At 51.2% G+C, this 17,821-nt stretch overlaps 4 protein-coding genes across 4 annotated transcripts; 1 reads left to right on the top strand and 3 right to left on the bottom strand.

Moving 5' to 3' along the window:
* Positions 1-276: 276 nt before the first annotated feature.
* On the bottom strand, positions 277-4,578 carry PFICI_15229 (uncharacterized protein; the record flags this gene model as incomplete). The annotated part of the gene is made up of 5 exons (XM_007843810.1): positions 277-316; positions 379-908; positions 961-3,279; positions 3,339-3,644; positions 3,715-4,578. 5 exons carry the CDS (start codon positions 4,576-4,578, stop codon positions 277-279), a joined length of 4,059 nt encoding a protein of 1,352 aa, XP_007842001.1.
* A 2,896-nt stretch (positions 4,579-7,474) lies between these two features.
* PFICI_15228 (uncharacterized protein) lies at positions 7,475-10,633 on the bottom strand (the record flags this gene model as incomplete). Its single annotated transcript, XM_007843809.1, has 1 exon — positions 7,475-10,633. One exon carries the CDS (start codon positions 10,631-10,633, stop codon positions 7,475-7,477), a length of 3,159 nt encoding a protein of 1,052 aa, XP_007842000.1.
* A 4,344-nt stretch (positions 10,634-14,977) lies between these two features.
* Positions 14,978-15,919, bottom strand: PFICI_15227 (uncharacterized protein; the record flags this gene model as incomplete). Its single annotated transcript, XM_007843808.1, has 1 exon — positions 14,978-15,919. One exon carries the CDS (start codon positions 15,917-15,919, stop codon positions 14,978-14,980), a length of 942 nt encoding a protein of 313 aa, XP_007841999.1.
* An 881-nt stretch (positions 15,920-16,800) lies between these two features.
* On the top strand, positions 16,801-17,533 carry PFICI_15226 (uncharacterized protein; the record flags this gene model as incomplete). The annotated part of the gene is made up of 2 exons (XM_007843807.1): positions 16,801-17,004; positions 17,117-17,533. The coding sequence occupies 2 exons, from the start codon at positions 16,801-16,803 to the stop codon at positions 17,531-17,533; spliced, it is 621 nt and encodes a 206-aa protein (XP_007841998.1).
* Between the last annotated feature and the right edge of the window lie 288 nt (positions 17,534-17,821).

The raw sequence follows: 17,821 nt of genomic DNA, 5'->3' as shown, positions 1-17,821 counted from the left end.
GATGCAACTTTTGCCTACCCATGAACTGCCTAACATGGTTCAATCACACACAGGGAGATGTTGAGATTTTTAAAAGTAACATTTAAAAATTGTGAGACTATACTATATGACCAACAAGAAAGCCCACATTTTTGTTTTGAAGTAACCCAACCTTGTCGTTGAAATGAAAATCATACAGGAATCATTACTCGTAGCCCCCCAAAATAAAAAGACCATTACGCTACTATCCTCAAGTAAAATTACATTACAGATGCATTATGTAGTGGTTGAATGGAATCAAATGATTCCAAGGAATTTGCTGCCACCACTCTTGCCCCTATGACAAAAGCCAATTAGTATCAGGTCTGCGCTGACGGTAGGGTTGGAGTGTTAACTTACTTCTTCTTCTTGTCATCCTGTCCAGTGACAGCTCCGACAATGCTTCCAAGTCCGAGACCATCAAGAACCTTGGTGAGACCAAGTCCGCCAAGCAGGTTATTGACAAGTCCACCCAGTCCAAGGCCATTCAGCAACTTTCCAACAAGACCTAACACTCCGCTGAGCAACAAGCCAACAGCGGCGATGATCTGGAAAAGAGGCTCAGCCAAAAGACCCCAGAGAGGGTTAAGTTCCTTCTTGGCATATTTCATGTCCTCAAGCTTGCGCTTGGCATTCTCAATGGTCTCCGTGACGGTACCCGTCAGCTCCTTGAGGAGATCTGCAAGATGATACTCCTCGGGAGTAGCCTCGCGAGCAGCTGTCTTGTGCTTGGCATTGGCAGAGATACGGCCGTCAGGGTCGAGGCCACGAATGACACCGTTTGCCTCAGTCAAGATCTTACCACCCTCCTCAATGAGAGGCTTCACGACCTTGACGAGTTCCTCCTCATCACGCTCGTCCTCTGGGGTACGTTCAGCTCTGTCGATGTTCTATTGAGTTGTTAGTAGATAGCCTCGTAGATGGGAGTGAAGTTAAACAAACCTCCATGATCATCTTGCAGATTGGGCGAATCTTGTCAAGAGAATGCTCAATGCAGACGCAAATCTGTGCTGCAATCTTGCGGTCCTGCTCCAGTTGCAAACGCTTCTGGCGGTCCTCCTCTGATTCTTCCTCTACAGGCTCGGGCTCGGGCTCGGGAATATCTTCGAGCAGAGAAACATGACCCACGATGCTACCCTTCTGGTCGACAACATCGCCGTCATCGTCAATCTTCTTGCCGGCGCACTTGCTCAAATCACCGCTGGTCAGCTTGCCGATGATATCTCCGTTCTCATCAACAACGTTGCCCTCACGGTTGACCTTGCGACCGGACATGGGGTTGACATCCTTGGCAACCTCCTCGGGTTCCCAACGCTCGGCGTGGCCAAGAACGTTGCCATTCTTGTCCAAAATGTCACCATCGTCGTCAACAGCACGGCCAAAGAGAATCTTTGGGTCACCAGAGACAAGACGACCAACAATATCGCCACCGGGAGTCACAACGTGACCCTCCTTGTTGACAGTGCAGCCAGGAAGCTCAGTGAAGGGACCTTCCTTAAGGCCCTCACGCTCGGCCTCAGGAATGAGCTCAGCCTTACCGATAACATCACCACCTTCGTTGCGGATAAAGCCTTGCTTGTCGCACATCTTGCCAATCAGACGCTTGAGGTCACCCTCGATGACGCGACCATAGATGTCACCATGGCTATCCACCGCGTTACCGGCCTTGTTGATGCGCTTGCCAGCGAGGGAGGAGTTGTCAACCTCGGGCTCGGGTTCTTCTTCAGGCTTCTCCCAGCGCTCTGCATGGCCGAGCAGGTTACCATTTCTATCAAGAATGTCACCGTCGGCATCGACGGGCTTGCCCTTCAGCTTCTTGGCATCACCATCCACAACGATACCAACCTGTTCACCGTTGAACAGAACTTTGCCCTCATCACCAACGGTAGCGCCAGGGAAGTCCTCGAATGGTGAGGGCTCCTTGTAGTCCTCACGCTCCTCATCGGGAACAGGCTCGACCTTGCCGATAACCTTTCCGGCATCGTTGAAGACCTCACCATTGTCTCCGACCTTTTTACCGATGAGGTTCTTGAGAACGCCCTGGACAACACGTCCCCAGACTTGGCCTTTGTCGTCGACAGCGTTGCCAAACTTGTTGATCTTCTTGTCCTTGAGCATGGAGTAGTCAGTCTGTTCGGGCTCGGGCTCGGGCTCCGCAACAGGCTCTTCAAATTCCTTCCTTTCGGCCTTGCCGATGACGTTGCCGTTCTTGTCAAGGATATCGCCGTCAGCATCAACCTTCTTGCCAATCAGCTTCTCAATGTCGCCTTCAGAAACGACACCAACTTGGCGACCCTCAAAGACGACGACGCCGTTCTTGTCCACAATGGCGTCAGGGAAGTCCTCGAAAGGTGAAGCCAAATTCTCAATGGCGTCAGGGACAACCTCAACCTCGCCAATGACGTTGCCGCGGCCATCCCAAATCTGACCCTTCTCGTCGGGCTGCTTGCCAATGAGCTTCTTAAGCTCGCCGCTCTTGATACGACCCATGACGTTGCCCTTGTCGTCGACAACGTTGCCGGCCTTGTTAATGGTGAGACCTTCCAAGATGGAGATATCGGGGAGCTTGTTCTTAGCCTCCTCGAGAGCATCCAAACGCTCAGCAGCCTCGGGAACCTCGTCCTTGATGCGCTCTACGATGGTGCCCTCAGGGACGAGGTCGACCTTGCCTAGGACAGTTTCGTTGTCGCCGAGCAAGTTGCCATGTTCGTCGATTCCTTTAATCTCCTTGCCGATGAGATTCTGGATATCGGTATCCTTGGCAAGGTTACCAAGGATCTTGCCATTCTGATCGGTGACTTGGCCATCCTCGGCCACGGTGAAGGGGCCCTCAAACATGGCAATGACCTTGCCAGCAACAGTGGGAGCGAATTCCGGGATCTCAATGGGCGCCTTCAGATCTTCGATGGGATTTCCATTTTCATCGAGTGGAATTTCGCCCTCGACACCCTCAATGGGGTTGCCGTCCTCGTCGACAGCACCCTTGGCACCTTCGACAGCTTCACCGGCCTCGTCGACGGCACCCTCTGCACCTTCGATGGGCTTGCCAGCTTCGTCAAGGGCTTGCTCGGCGCCTTCAATAGGGTTGCCATCTTCATCGAGAGCAGGCTTGGCTCCCTCAACGGCCTCTCCCGCTTCACCGATGGCACCCTCGGCGCCTTCAATGGGGTTACCATCTTCATCGAGAGCAGGCTTGGCTCCCTCAATGGTCTCGCCCGCTTCATCGACGGCACCCTCGGCACCCTCGGCAGTCTCGTCAAGCTGCAGATGGAAGTTTAGTTTATGACCTGTTGTGTCAAGGAAAATGCGGAAAAACTGACCTTGCCTTCGGTGCCTTCAACACCCTCCTCGGTGGTGTCCTTGACGCCCTCCACACCTTCGTCGGCGGTGTCTTTCACGCCCTCGACGCCTTCGACACCTTCCTCTGCAGTATCCTTGGCGCCCTCGACGCCCTCCTCTGCAGTGTCCTTGGCGCCCTCGACGCCCTCCTCTGCAGTGTCCTTGGCGCCCTCGACGCCCTCCTCTGCAGTGTCCTTGGCGCCCTCGACGCCCTCCTCTGCAGTGCCCTTGACACCCTCGACACCTTCTCCGAGTGTGTCCGTAGCGCCTTCGGTAGTCTCGCCAACCTGGTACAATCAGTGTGTTAGCGATGATTGAAGGAGATCATGGCGTTTTGGCCCGGAAATAGCTGCATACCTTGTCGCCGGCACCTTCCAAAGTCTCACCGGCCGTCTCGGTTACGCCTTCGGCCGTCTCGCCGACCTTGCCAGTAACACCACCCGTGGCGTCATCTACAGTGTCGGTGACGGGTTTTGTGGCTTCATCAGCTGTGTCGGTGACGCCCTTTGCGGTTTCACCGACTGCGCCAGTGGCACCCTCGGTGGTGTCGCCAACGGTATCTGTGGTACCCTTGACCGTATCACCCAGCTTATCAGTCACCTCCTGGGTACCCGTCGCGCCACCGACCGTGTCCGTGACACCCTTGGTTGTATCACCAACGGCACCCGTGAGACCCTTGGCCGTCTTGCCGATTCCGCTGGTTGCGCCCTTGGCCAAGTTGCCGACTCCGCCCAATGCACCGCCGAGACCACCGCCGCTCGGCGTCTCATCGCCCGCAGCGCCCGTCACTGTGTCAACGTGCTCTCTAGAGGTTGTGGTGTAGTGGTCATCGAGTCTGGAGGCAACGTCTTCCAGCGGCTCAGCCTTGCCGACAACACCACCATTGGAATCTAGGATGTCACCTTCCTGGGTAACGACAAAGTCTACAAAGTCTTTTGCGCTGCCCTTTGTGACCCTGCCAATTGCATTGCCATCGTCGTCAATTACCTCTCCCTTCTCATTGATACGGCCTGCGGCCGGTACCATCTCGCCCTCCTCGCCCTCGCCGGAATTGGAGACATCGGCATCTTGGGATTGCGTTTCTGAGTCGTTGATATCTGGGATGGAGCGTGGTGCCGAAGTGTCCAGCTTGGACTCTGAAAGGGGCTGGCCGGCCTTGGTTGGTGTCTCTGGCAACTCGGACTGTACTTTCTTCTGTGCGCTGCCAACTTGCGAGCTCATGATTGCGGAGTTCTGGGTATAGGTAGAGTGAATAAGAGGTGCAAGTGTTTCTTTCAAGGGTAAGAGGTTATCAGGTAGTTGTGTAGTTATTTCGGTTTTGATTTCTGTAGCAGTGGGTTGGGTAGTCACTACTGTCTGTTTTACAGTGTTGTTGGTCATAAGAATGAAGAATTAAAAGTAAGACTATAGAGAAAATACAAGAGCAGGAGAGTTTTGTATTTAAGAGAATGGGCAATGGGTAAAAGAAAAAGACAAAAGCCTATCGTGATCCCTCGAGTCTCAATACAAGAAAGCAACTGGAAGAGAAGCTCCAATCACTTACGTCACATCAGGCAATCATACTGGGTAGCTTCACAGCTACACCCCAGCCTGACTAACGGGATAACACACGACGAGAAAGCAACGAGCTTCTGGGAACTGCTAGGTAGCAGTTGGGGTAAGAGCTATAGGCGCTTGACGTCTCCCATGGCTGGTTTCTCCTCCTCTGTGCTACTTGTTTCAGCATTGCTATTCGAGCCAGGACCCTTTCTGCAGCCACTTCTTCGACGTCATGTAGAAGAAGTATATGAAGCAGAACGTCATGAAGGAGGGTCACGGTAGGGAGGTACTGGTAGAAGTTGCTCGCTTATGCTCCGATGAGGTCAAGCCACACATGCGGCTACAGGTCGATGATCTACTTGGGGACCAGGCCGAGGCGTGCCGATCACTTTCGGCCACCCGCGGTAGCAGGGACCAGCGGGACCTAGCTAGGGAGGACTTTGGAGTGGAGGGGCAATGTTCGTTTTCTGTGGCTCACCGGGCTGGTGCAATATGATTAGAATGTGACGAGAGAGAGTAGAGTTTCTGTAACTGTTCTGTCGTGGCGGTGGGCACGGTTGGGACGGCCATGCGCTGGTGGTCGGAGAGAGGCAGCACCCTGATTGGTTAGCCGAGACCAAAACAGGGAATAAAAACAAGATTCTCTGCCACAAGGTACTTCAAGATGCTCGCCCAGACGCGGCCCATGGCATATCTCGTCTATCCAATCTGACCAGACCCCCCCGGGTGGACTATAAGACAACACGGTGGAGATCTCGATCGTGTGGAGTTTGGCATAGGATCGAGAGGAAAGGCCAGGCGCGGACTCGGACGCGGAGACAAGAGGTCACATACTATGCCTGCATTTCCGTGTCAGAGAGTGAAGTCTGGACTTACACGACATGGAACAGGCAGGTATGGAAACTTGGCAGAGAAGGAATGTAGTTTGCGCGAGCTGCATCAGCCACCCACCGGAGCCACACCCACAAACTAGTTAGCATCGTCCTGGCCACTTTATTTGAGTTGAATATGGGCAGGGGGGGGTGGTGAGGTGAGCAGGTGAGGGCCCAGCAACCCAGTAAACCCAGGGCCCAGCTCGCTTGGCTTTCCGAGGCTCATTGCCGCCCGCAAGCCCGTTTGCTGATGGGGTTGGGTGGGCCTCAGAAAATAGTCGTTAGTAGTGGTGCTAGAGGCATATTACCCACTATAACACCTAGGTTAAGGTAGAGAAAACATGGGCTTTTTTTCTTTGACTCTCGGCCTGGCATGATATGAGATAGCTCCGTATGGAATGTCTACTTGGGTAGAAAAGAGACGAGCGCTCCTCCGGAAAACAGACGGAGTTGTCCCTATCGTCCTAGTTCAGCGTTTCAGTATGTATTCTCCGCCAGTGGTTCTTTTTTCTTCTTCTGAATCCTGCACATGGCCAATTAGCAATCAAGACATCGATCGGGTTTTCGTGGACGTGCGGAGCTGGCAACGCGTACACTGCAACTACCTGTTCATGTACTACGCTATAATGTAGGTGCCAATTTAGGGACTATATTAGTGCTAAACATGAGGCTAAAAAGAAACAAAGAATAAAAAGAATACCGGAATGCCAGCCTACGGTATGCTAACCTAGGGATTTGGTGCGATCGTGTCGACTAAGTGCTAGCGCTTGCATCTAGTAAAGCAAGTAATGAGTCTCAGATTGAACCGACCGTTGAGCCCAAATTCGGGCTGCTGGGGCTACTTGCTGGCGTGGGCGTGGCGTAAGTGCGGGCGGGCATAACAAGGAAAACTGTCCAGGCTCGTGGCGGGCGGCATGCTGCTATTCGCTGGTCACTAGATTATACTGCGGGGACCCTGCCACCCTTCACGTCACCCTGACTATCGCGAGACACGAATCCTACACACCCAGAACCGGTTTTTCTGCCCACCTCAAGCCACACGCATACACACAGGCATACACACCCTCTCCACACCTCTCCATGTAACATGAATCTGCCGGGACTATGTACTTACCATCAGCGAAAAAGAACTTTGAAACGTCATTTCTGGTTAAACTATGGCGCAGGCCCTTTGTCTGTGGGCAAGCAAAGGCACAATACCCGAGTATGCACACATCATCTACAGAGTACTTTCCAATTCGCTCTCACCAGTCCCTTCTCCTTGCGGCGCCATTCAGCCTACTGCCCCACCTAAAATTCCAAGCAACCGCCGCCCGAGCCATATCATTAGTCATGAGAACATGACAACTCCAATGTTACCTTTGCGTCCTGGTGGGCAGGTGTAGGTATGTATGTAGATACTTGCCATGCTGTGTAGGCATTTTAGACTTCTCGTATGCAAGCTTGACAACAGCCGAGTACAGTAGCGACTTGAAGTCAAAAGGTACAGTAACATATATTGATACAAGTGAAATCGACACGTTAGGTGCAATAAATCCGTCAAATGCATGACCTCGATGTTTCTAACCTCATGCAATGTCTCCGTCATAACCACTATATACCATTATGATGAAGAAAATAGTCACAATCTCTTATACTTTGAGAAGTACAACAGTTCAATCAAACCATTGTCAGGTGAGCATCACCGTCGCTGTTTGATATTCCCATCATGCGGAAGAAGACGATGCTTCCGCCGTCTGCCGTGTCTCCTGCTTGAAGATTGTCGGTATTCTGATTGTCAGTTGAATCCCGTCTGGTGTAGACTTGACATCCAGAAAAATGTCGGCTGGAATCCCTCCCTCGTCGAATTTGGCCCTCGGCTTTTCGTTGTCCGATTGTCCTTGTTCCCCATTGGTTTCATTCCTTGGTGCACTCTCTTCCTTGCCATTATACGGTGCCAGAGCGTTGGTGGGCTGGCCTGGCTTGCTGTGCATCTTTCCAATGACATTACCAGAGGCGTCGAGGATATTTCCCTCTAGATCAACACGCAGACCCCCGGGCAAGGGTGTATCTCTACTCGCGCTTGACTTGTTTGTCTCGGAAGCTGTTGGTGGCGGGTGGCCAGTGAAATTCTCCGTGACATAGCCAATGAGTTCGCCACTGTCGCCGTAGACCTCGCCATTGTCGGCGACCTTCTTGCCAATCATGGAAGGCAGGTCGCCTGTAGCATGTCCCAGCACTTTGCCAGAATTGTCCACAATGTTTCCAACGTCATCAATGCTGTGGCCACCGAGGCCGTTGGCTAATCTGGCAAGATCGGGTGGTGGTTGGCTGTCAATGGGATTGACCTTTTGAATTTTGGGAATAGGAGATATGTTCGCCGAAGGCTGCTGTGGTGAGTGCACTGATGGGTCCAGGAACTCTTCTGGCGGGTCATCCAGATCATTGACGTTGGGCAGGCCCTCTGTGCTCCGCAGATTGTCGACTTCGGGCATGTGTAATCCCGACTTGGAAGAAGAAGAAGGTCGCTCTGGCCTAGGCAAAGGTATGTCGATGCGCCTATTGATATGAGCAGGCTTGCCCATGTTGTCAGCCTGTGCTTGAATGCCTCCAGCAGCTTCATTGCTGGTGGCGTGGCCGGTGGCATCCGACGCGCTTGGCTGCTGCGGCGCTTTCGCCGCGAGGTCCTCCTGAGCTCCAGCCATTGCAGCCTGCGCAAATCCGTTCGCCGTTGGCGCTGTCTTGGTTGACTTGGACGGAAGCGAGTCCGCCGTGTCGCGGGCGTCTTCTCTCAGCGGTGCGACCTGATCCCGTAACACTGCCGGATTTTGTGTCGCTTCACTGATGATGGCGCCGTCGTTGAGATAATGTGACGAACTAGGTACCCCCGCCTTGTCCTCTGTCGTAGACTCACGTCTGGCCGCTTGATGCAAGTCCTCCCCTTCGGACTGGAGGTCTTGCGGACGACTGGAGATGGAGCCACTGAGATCCAGAGGCTTTCCAATATGGTCGCTAGCAGTAATGTCTCCGCCTTTGACAATGCCCTCAATGTCAGGAAGTCCAATCTTGTTGTCGTGTCTGGAATCAGCAGCACTAGCAGTAATGGTGGTGGTGTCGGTGGTGGTGGTGTTGGGGGAAGCAGCAACCTCTGCAAGTTTCCGTGTTTGCGACGCGTCGCGGGCAACTTTGTCGCCGGTGGCTTGTCCCGTTGCTGGAGCTGCAGTCGTTGGAGCTGTCGGTGCTATGGCGGCTGCTGGTAAAGCTTCTGTGGCGCCCGACACCTTAATATTTGCGGGGGCCGTATTGGTAGCGCCAACCACTGCTGCTGCTGTTGGATTTTCGTGTGGTGCCGGCAGCGCATCAATGGGTTTTGACGACCCGTCGGAGAACCCGCTCGTAGTATCGCGTGTCTTGTCCGTGCTCGTTGCCGGTTGCCGTAATGGTATTGTATGATTGTTACTACCCTTCGGCAAAGTATCCTTTGCTCTGCTTGTTGGTTCAACTACCAAATCGTCGTTGTTTGGCAGCTCCTCTACGGCGTTTGTTGACACGTCAGGAAATCCACTGATGCCGTGTCCGCTTTTCTCGTCCGCATCCCGCGGTATAATTGTCTTGTCTTGCGATTGACTGTTCACAGGGTCTGAGATGATAAGCTCGTCATTGGTCGGTAGCTCGTCAAACGGATGGCTCGATACTTCTGGAAACCCGTGTATGCTGTCTTGGGGATTGCTCAGCGTCTCGGGGACTGCTTCGCTAGTCGCAGTGCGCGATTGCTTCTGGTTTTGAGTTTCTGTGATAGGCGGCTGATGTTCTGCGTCGTCGCGAACTTTATCGGCAGCGGCTTGTCCAGACTCGTGGGTCAAACCGAGCGCGCTGATCACTGTGGATGTAGGATCTTCTGATGGTGCTAAGAGGGCTTTGACAAACTCGCTCATTTCATGGTTGCCCTGGTTAGTGAAGTATTGGGCCAGGTCGCTCGGCATGTCCCGCTCATCAACAGAGCTGGTTGTGCTGTGCTGCTGTGACTCGTGTTGTCTGCTAGTTGAGTCCTGGGGTGATGTTTCTTCCGTAAATTTTTCTCCCTCATTTTCTTCTTTTCTTCTTGTATTCTTAGATTCAACATCATGGTCACCAGCGCCAGTAGTCTGCTTGGGAACCTGACGAGCATCTTCAATGAGCGGATCGGTGGCTCGCTTGGACGGGCTCCTTGTCGCATCCGTGGCTGTTTCGAATTGTTGTACTCCAGGCGACCCTGGTATTGTGGAGTCGTGGTCGGGGAGACCCCCTGCAGCTCCCGTCATGACCATCGACGACTCTTTGGAGAGGGTCTCTGGGTCTAGGTCTGGGGCGTTGGGGTCGTCGTGGCTGGCACCCATATCCGTAGGCGTGAGAACGTCATTATCTATGAGCCCAATGGGCGTGTTGCCCGTCGTGTCTGAAGCAACGCTGTCTGCCTTGCGGCGCTTTGCGACAAAAATCTTGGTACCTGTGCTAAGGGGTGCCAGTGGCGTTGACTTGATGATATCTTCGGGCGCTGGCTTGGAAGGCGTCGATTGAACGTGCGAGGAAGCTTTTCTGACGAGCTTTGGCGTCGCTCCCGAGGGCTTTCTAAATAGACCGGGACTCGGACTGGAAGACTTTGCAGACGCTGGTTCTGCGCTCCTGGGAGTCACCGAGATACTATGTTGCTTCCTGACAGGCGGTGTTTTAGTCTTTGACGCCGCCTTGAACAGCTTTCTACTGGGAGTCTGTGGCCCCGCCGTGTCGGCCATGGTTGTCGCGATCAAGAACTTGATGCGGTTGAGGTTGAAAAGGATAAAATAGATAAAGTAAATGACCAGCGCAATGTTACGGATGCGGTCGACGTCGACAGCGTTGAGATTCATTCATTGACGGGACGATTTCGTAATCAAGGTTTATATCATTTATTCCACTAAGGGGATGACAGACAGGTGTCAACTTAGGTTGCCAGTGATTGATGAAATTGAATTTGCGAATAAAGCAAGAAGCAAGCACATAATCTTGTCAGTGCAACTAGGTGGCAGAGCAAGTGAGCATATCCTGATACTTTTTCTCCCTCCTCCATCGTTTTGGCAAAGGGGATTAAAAAAAAAATTACCCCCCACCAAACATCAAAGCAATAATAGGCGAGTCGCTGCCTACTTTTCTCTTGTCCTTGGAGAGAGATGAGACACTCTGTGCTGTCGGGGTGCAGCAGCCACTTGGAGGAACAGCTATGATGGCATACATTAATTGTACTCTGTAGACCAGACACCAATGTAGTGTACCTAGGTATGCTGAATGGAAACCGACATGGAACCTGATCTTGCGTCATACCTTTGACCACTAGCCGAGGGTCCTTTTTTGCCGCACGCTGAACAAGGTTCACTGATTATACCTATATGCCACTGTGAGCATGTAAAGAGATGTGGCTGAAATGGCTATTATGACTGTATGCAACTAAACGAGATAGGAAACAGCTGTTGGTTGCTTAGACTAAACCAGGTGGATTCTATGGCAGGTATATAGACAACACTGGGACATATTCCATGGTCATGCAGAAAAGGGCGCAGGAAGCCAAAGAGATAACTCAGGTAGTGTATGTGGTAGTGTCTTTGTAAGCCAGTCCGGACCACCCCAGGCCCCGTCAAACTCGCCCAAAGATCAAGCTGACCCCACACAACCTGGCAAGTTGGACGCGTTGCAACAATGCAATACTCCGTACGTACATACATAGGTAGTGCTTGGGATGCCGGAAAGATGGTGTTGTGGCAACGTGCATCACAGCTTTCCAGACCATGTCTGCTGATAGTGACTGCTCATACACGTCGTGCTTAGTACTCCATAGGCGCGGTACTAAGTTTGGCAAGCTATATACTTGCTGCCTTAGAAACAGAGAAGGGGGAGAGATAGAGAGCATTGAGGCAATGGCCCAAAGGCTTTTAATTGCCGTCTTTCTTTGGATTTCTTGGAGAAAAGGATATCCGCTACACTAGTGGGCTGCCTCCACTGGAAAGAAGGGAAAAAAAGAAAAATGGAAAATCTCCGATCATGTTGTCGATCAGCTCACGATAACCGTGTCCATCCAGGCTACGGACAGGGATGGAAATGACATTGGTGCACGTACATTTAGTATAGGCAGTGGAGTGTACGCAGTAGTAGGATTGTACGCCCGACGATCCGGAATGCCATGAGTACTACCATCAAAATGCCTACAATGCATACCACATGCACCGAGGTGCCGAATTTTGAACAATAATTTAGCTCTGAAGACTGTCCATGCGGTTGTGGCTCTGCCTTCGAAATACTCTTGATAATCTTGGAACAAAATACTCGGCAATTACGATCCGGGTTCACTGTAGCCCTCGGCTGGTCGCGTATTGGAAACAAAGTTGATTAGCAGCAGGCTACGCCTCTTGTTCTCTTGCGAGCAGCGCGTCGCTCATGGCGTTATGAGTTTTTCCCCTGTCCGTTAGTAACCCATGAGTAGTGCTATTCTATAACTCACCGGGCTTGCCAGGTAGGTAAAATCAATTCTTTATAAGCTTTAGTATGGGCGCTATCATGAAGTAGAGGCTGATATCATGCGGACAAGGGCAACGATTTTGTGATACTAGTTTAATAACATGGTGATCATTTCAAATATCTTGACCCGATCGCGATCCTTTATTCAGGATCAGCAGATTTCAATCGATGTCGAATCATGCCAATGGAGCTGTACGAGCGGGCAAAGGGAAGGGGACAGGTTCCTAGCGACTACACAATACATCAAATTGCCAGAGACTCAAGAGCGGTGTACAGAGTAAGGAGGGTTTGACTTTAGTTGGAGCTGGTACACAAATCATCATTTGTAAATGTGACCCAAATTTTGTTAAAACTTGGGGGCGTTTGCTTCTAATTATGACCATGACCAAGAAGCACGCTTATCAAGTCATTGTGGCAATCATTTATGTGCTTGGGTTCAACCATACTCTTCAACGTGGGTGGGCGCACATTAGAATGCCGACGCTATCGAACAATCCTGCAAATTTCAAGGCGGCGGGAGTGGATGGTGAATGATGAAAAAGATGGTGTGGTGGGCGGAGGGTGGAGAGCAGCGAGTGTCCCGCTCCGGTCGCCGACACGGCAAATCCGGCAACAGAATAAGTGATAGGTGGTCAAATTTCATTGCCATTATCTGCCTACCCACGCACCTCTTTTCTTTTATTTCATTTACCCTAATTAATCATGCCATGTCATGGCGCTGTAAGACAAATCCTGTCTGTCAAGTACACTAATAGTGGGCGGGCTAGTCAAAACACAACAGGGAGGCAGGAGTGAGACTGAGTAACTGTTGCACTAGATTAAGTTGACATCCGTCCATGTTACGGCGCGATGGTACAACATGAACTAGAAAATGGACTGTCAGTTTGAAGGTGTCAATCACAGACTTCCTTTGTCACTAAAGTATCAATGCCCGCAGGTCTGTGCTGTGGTCTATGCATTTGAGATGAGCAAAAGTAGGTGCGTAGTTAAAAAAAGATTTTTATCAATGTAACATCTCGAATGCCACAGTTGTACTTCGTACCCGGCGATAAGTCGCTGTTCCGCTGTACCGGCGCTCGCTATCCATCATTTTTATTCTTTTAAGGTTGTGTCATCTGCCCCGAAAGTGCAAAGGTAATTGGGATAGAATTCGAGAAACGGCATCCAGATTGCCGAATTCGTTCTCTCGAATGCCCTTGACTGAACTCAAAAAGTAAGAAATCGCTACACGGGAGGGAGCTTACCCCAAGGCTAAAAAGTAAAGGTTCGTACATACCTACCAGTCTGCCATTAGAAACATGACTCCGTCCACCATCAAGTAAATATAGCCAACCTTGGGAGGGCAGGAATGGCCTCTCCGTCGTCGTCGGAATCCGCACATATCTGGAGACTCGGTCGCTTCACCTAGGTGTGTCATGTAAAGACGATCCCAACATTGTCAGCAAACACAACATACACGGGTACGCTTGGTGAATGTTGACCCCGAGTCACCTCCTCTGGAACTAGAGCATACAATCATTATCGTCATGTCTTCCAACGAATAGCACAACTAGACACTGACAAGTAAAGTATCACATCTAGTCCCGTCAGCTACGTACCTAACCTAGGTACATAGTGAGGTGCTGCCCTGACCACCAGAAGCACCCAAACGACTGGAGGCTACACTAGGTCGCCATCCTTGGGTAACTTGCCTCCGCATCCAGCTTGCGTAATAAAGTGTGGATTCATGGGAACCCCCTGCATTTGCATGGCAAGTCCAAGAGCTAGAGTGCATATAGCTAGAACGCTCCCGTAGCGGCGCCGCTGTATGAGACACGGCCCCGTTTTCAACCGCACCTCAATGGGAATCACCAATTCCATGGCTTCTGGGTAAAGCAAAAGAATTGGCGGATAGGGAGGGGGAAGCGCTGCAAGAGAGCCACATAGTCGATAATTTGCTCTCCCTCGCTCCCTGTCAGCTGATGACGAGAGCCACCAGTTTCTCATTTACAGTTCTTTTTACACACCCACGTCGCGCATGACTTGTGTGCTTGCAGGATCATTAGACCACGTAAAAAAAAAAAACTCCTTAGTCGAGTTGCAACAGGAGCAGGACTCATGGTCATGACACCGCATTATATTAAAAGTACAGTGGCTAATTGTACTGTCTACGTACAGTTTGTGTCGTAATAATCATACATGTCTTCCAAAAATACCAGTTGCCCCAACGCCAGGGAGGACACAAAGGAAACAGCAGTTAGAGACTGTGGCGATCTTGTTGCAGAGCAGGTTTTTGGTTCCCATCCCACGCAGATGCATAACAGTTGCCTCTGGCCAAAAATTGATTGGCCACATGTGAGGTAAGGTAACAAGCTCAAATACCATCCCTATCAGAAAGAAGATTGCTATTAGTTGACTTTTTCCCAATACGCTCCAGTGCTTTTGTGTTTGTCACACACTCTCTCTTTCTAGGTGGCAGCCACGCAGCTTGGAATGACTGCCCAAGGAAGCAAGCTTGTATCTGCCTCTTAGACAAAAGCCACAGACATGCCAGCTTTGCCTTTCTCTCTTCTTCTTCTCTTCTTGGCTCTCGCTCTCGCCACCCCAAGAGGAACACACTCGTGTGTGGTGTGGGTGGAGTTCGGTAGGCAGCAGCAAGGGCTGATGACCGTCGTTTTACATATCACTACGCAGGAAAATGCTTAGTGAGACGACGATTTGCATGTTTACATCTCACTGTGCAAATGAATGCTTAGTGAGACGTGGACATGTGAGAGCGAGAGAACGAGGAGCGAGAGAGAGAAAAAAGGAGCGAAAGAGAGAGAGAGAGAGAGATACGGTGGTAGGATCACATCCCAGGCTCCAGGGCTATAAGGGTCAAGGAATGGGTAAAAAGGAAATAGTACGTACAAGAGAGCAAGAGTCAGGTCACCGTGAATGCGCGCCTTCAGTGTGACCTCGATTTCAAGGTTGAGGTCTAAACGGAGCTTTAGCGGATTCTTTCCGCCATCGTCCTTTGGTTGCTGCATTTGCTGTTGCTGCTGCTGCATCATCATTTGCTGTTGCTGATATTGCTGCATTTGCTGCTGTTGTTGCTGGCTCTGGTCTTGCTGTGGCTTCCTGCTGGCTTGCCTGCGACGGCGAGGAGCAGCTACCTGCTTCTCGTTCGAAGAGGCGTTCTCCTTTTCACTCATCCACGATGGCGCGTTGCGGCGCAGCTTCCGTCGGCGCGGCTTTTCATCAGTTGCAACATCACGCTGCTTTGACTGCTCGCGCTGCTTCGACTGCTCACGTTGCTTCGATTCTTCACGCTTCTTCGACTCTCCTCGCTGCTTCTTGGACTCCTTCTTTGGCGATGGCGAGCGGCCTTCGTAGGCAGTCTTGGCGTCATCATCCTCAGCTGGCTGGTCCTGCTCTGGGCCATCTTGCTTTTCCTGGCCGTCTTGAGCTGCTTCAGCGTCATCACCGCCGCCTTGCTCATGCTCTACACCCTCCTCACTCTCTTCTTTTTGCTGCTCTCCATCGTCCTCGGCATTGTTTTGTTCCTGCTGTACGTCATTGTCGGCAGGCTGTTCTAGTTGTTCTTCTTGTTCTTGTTGCTGTTGCTGTTGCTGTTCTTCGCCTTGTTCATGGGGTTGAGCGTTCTGGTTTTCTTCTTTTGAGGCCATTGTAATATATTGCTAGTACAGATAAGACGAGTGTTGTAGTAGTACGGTTGTCAAAAGAGGTCTGCTTGATTTCAGTTGGTGTTCTGTGTTTACAGTAATTCAAGATACAGAATTACGATTGAGAGTATACAGGCACTAGCGGGGGCTACTCGTTTGTTTTATTCCGGATGAGAGACCTACTTGAATAACAGGATTACCAGGCACTCTTGTTGCACACTCCATCGGTCAAGCTCACAAGCTGTGACGCAATACCTCACTCGATCTCTCGATCAAATTATTTCCAGCTTTCAAGGCATTGCCAGGTTGTTCTGCAAGACCCCTGTCAGTGACCGGGGTATAGCCAAGCGGTCGATCCTCTTGAGTCTAGTGACTAGCCGGTACGATTCGATACGAATCCACATTCTATACCCACCTCTCACTCAAAATGTCGCGCTGCCATGAGATCATACCCCATTTGTACCCGCCACACCAAAGTCGCTTGATTCGGGTCAGTCGCATGGATCAGGCTATGAGCTCGTTAGACGCAGCAAAAGCTTGTTTTCCCCCATTCCAGTCACTCTGCTTTGCGGACCAAGTTGCCTGACAAGACTTTCTATGTTGCTATGTCTCTGTAAAGTTCTGGAGCTGCGGGACCGTCCCATCGCATACATGCTTGAACTCTGTTACGAGCACCCGGCACACGGCAGCTGACCATAAGATCATCCTCCAACGTTGCCGTTCTGCATAGGTCCACTGTCAGGCTATCTGTCTATCACGCAAGCTGGTGCATCGCCCGCCACACGCTTTCGATCAGGGCCTTCTTTTTTTTTTTTTTTTTTTTTTCCTCACACGCCCTCTGCCGTCAGTACGAAGGGGGGTGAAGAGAGAGCGAGAGAGAGAACATGGCGCTCGTTGCGTTGAGCACTCTCGGCCTCCTGGTGATAGACGCCATACCTACAGTAATCGGCGTCGCAGAGGCCATTGATGCTCAGAAGAAGCAAAACCAGCAAGCGAAAGAAAGAATAAAGTTCAATTTGACTACCAATTTTTCAATCGACGGAAAATCCCCTATACAGACAGCTACTGCGGTATTCAAAGACAACAAGGTAATTAATTCCCTTGTGCCCTATATTACAGAGTAGTCCTTGTAATCCTTCGGATATTTTCTTTCCCAAATCCACATCACAGAAGCAGTCACTCATTCGATGGGCCGAGTAGCTGTATCTAGACCACCCCGCACATCCAGTCTCGGGCTACAAGTTCAACGGTTTCTATTTTCCCTACCCGTGCGAGGAGAAGCACCAGGGTATGGTCTCCATGGCCTCGGATGATCCTCCGGCGCTGCACTGGATCTATGCACACAGGGACTCTGGGGAGATACGTCACGGCACTCGAGGTGAGACGGCAGGACACATTATTGGACCCTGGAATTGGTCGGATGATGAGGAATGGCTAGTACTAGAGGACACACCTTATTTCTACGCAGTACAAGGTGAGGATGGAGCTTGGTCTGTATACCATGATAAGTCCAAAACCCTCAAACAGCGACTTGCTCCATTGAAGGTATTGGATATTAGCCTTCACCGTGAGCTTCAGCTAGGCGTAAGCAGTCGCATGGTGGGCGGAGATAAGTAAGGCTTTTCAGTTCTATAGACTTGATCAAGCCCACGTTCTTTTTTTTGGGTTTCCTCCGGCGCTGGAGTTGCAGTTGAACCGGATTTCATTCTATTCCTCGCCGTCTTTTCATGTATCAGTTTGCCACGAACTACGGAATACTCAAAGTACTTCTGAGTACTCCCCCCTCTCAAGTCCCAGAAACAGGGAAAAGCTGACACGCAGCCTCCAAGGCCGATGGACTCCACAACCCACTTAGTATAGGTCCGGGTGTGCAAGTGCACCAACCCCTGTCAGACACCAGGCAGC

The sequence above is a fragment of the Pestalotiopsis fici genome (genome assembly GCF_000516985.1).
Source record: "Pestalotiopsis fici W106-1 unplaced genomic scaffold PFICI_Scf_16, whole genome shotgun sequence".
Taxonomy (NCBI): domain Eukaryota; kingdom Fungi; phylum Ascomycota; class Sordariomycetes; order Amphisphaeriales; family Sporocadaceae; genus Pestalotiopsis; species Pestalotiopsis fici.
The sequence above is the reverse complement of the archived record's forward strand: the minus strand, read 5'-3'. Positions and strand labels throughout refer to the sequence as shown.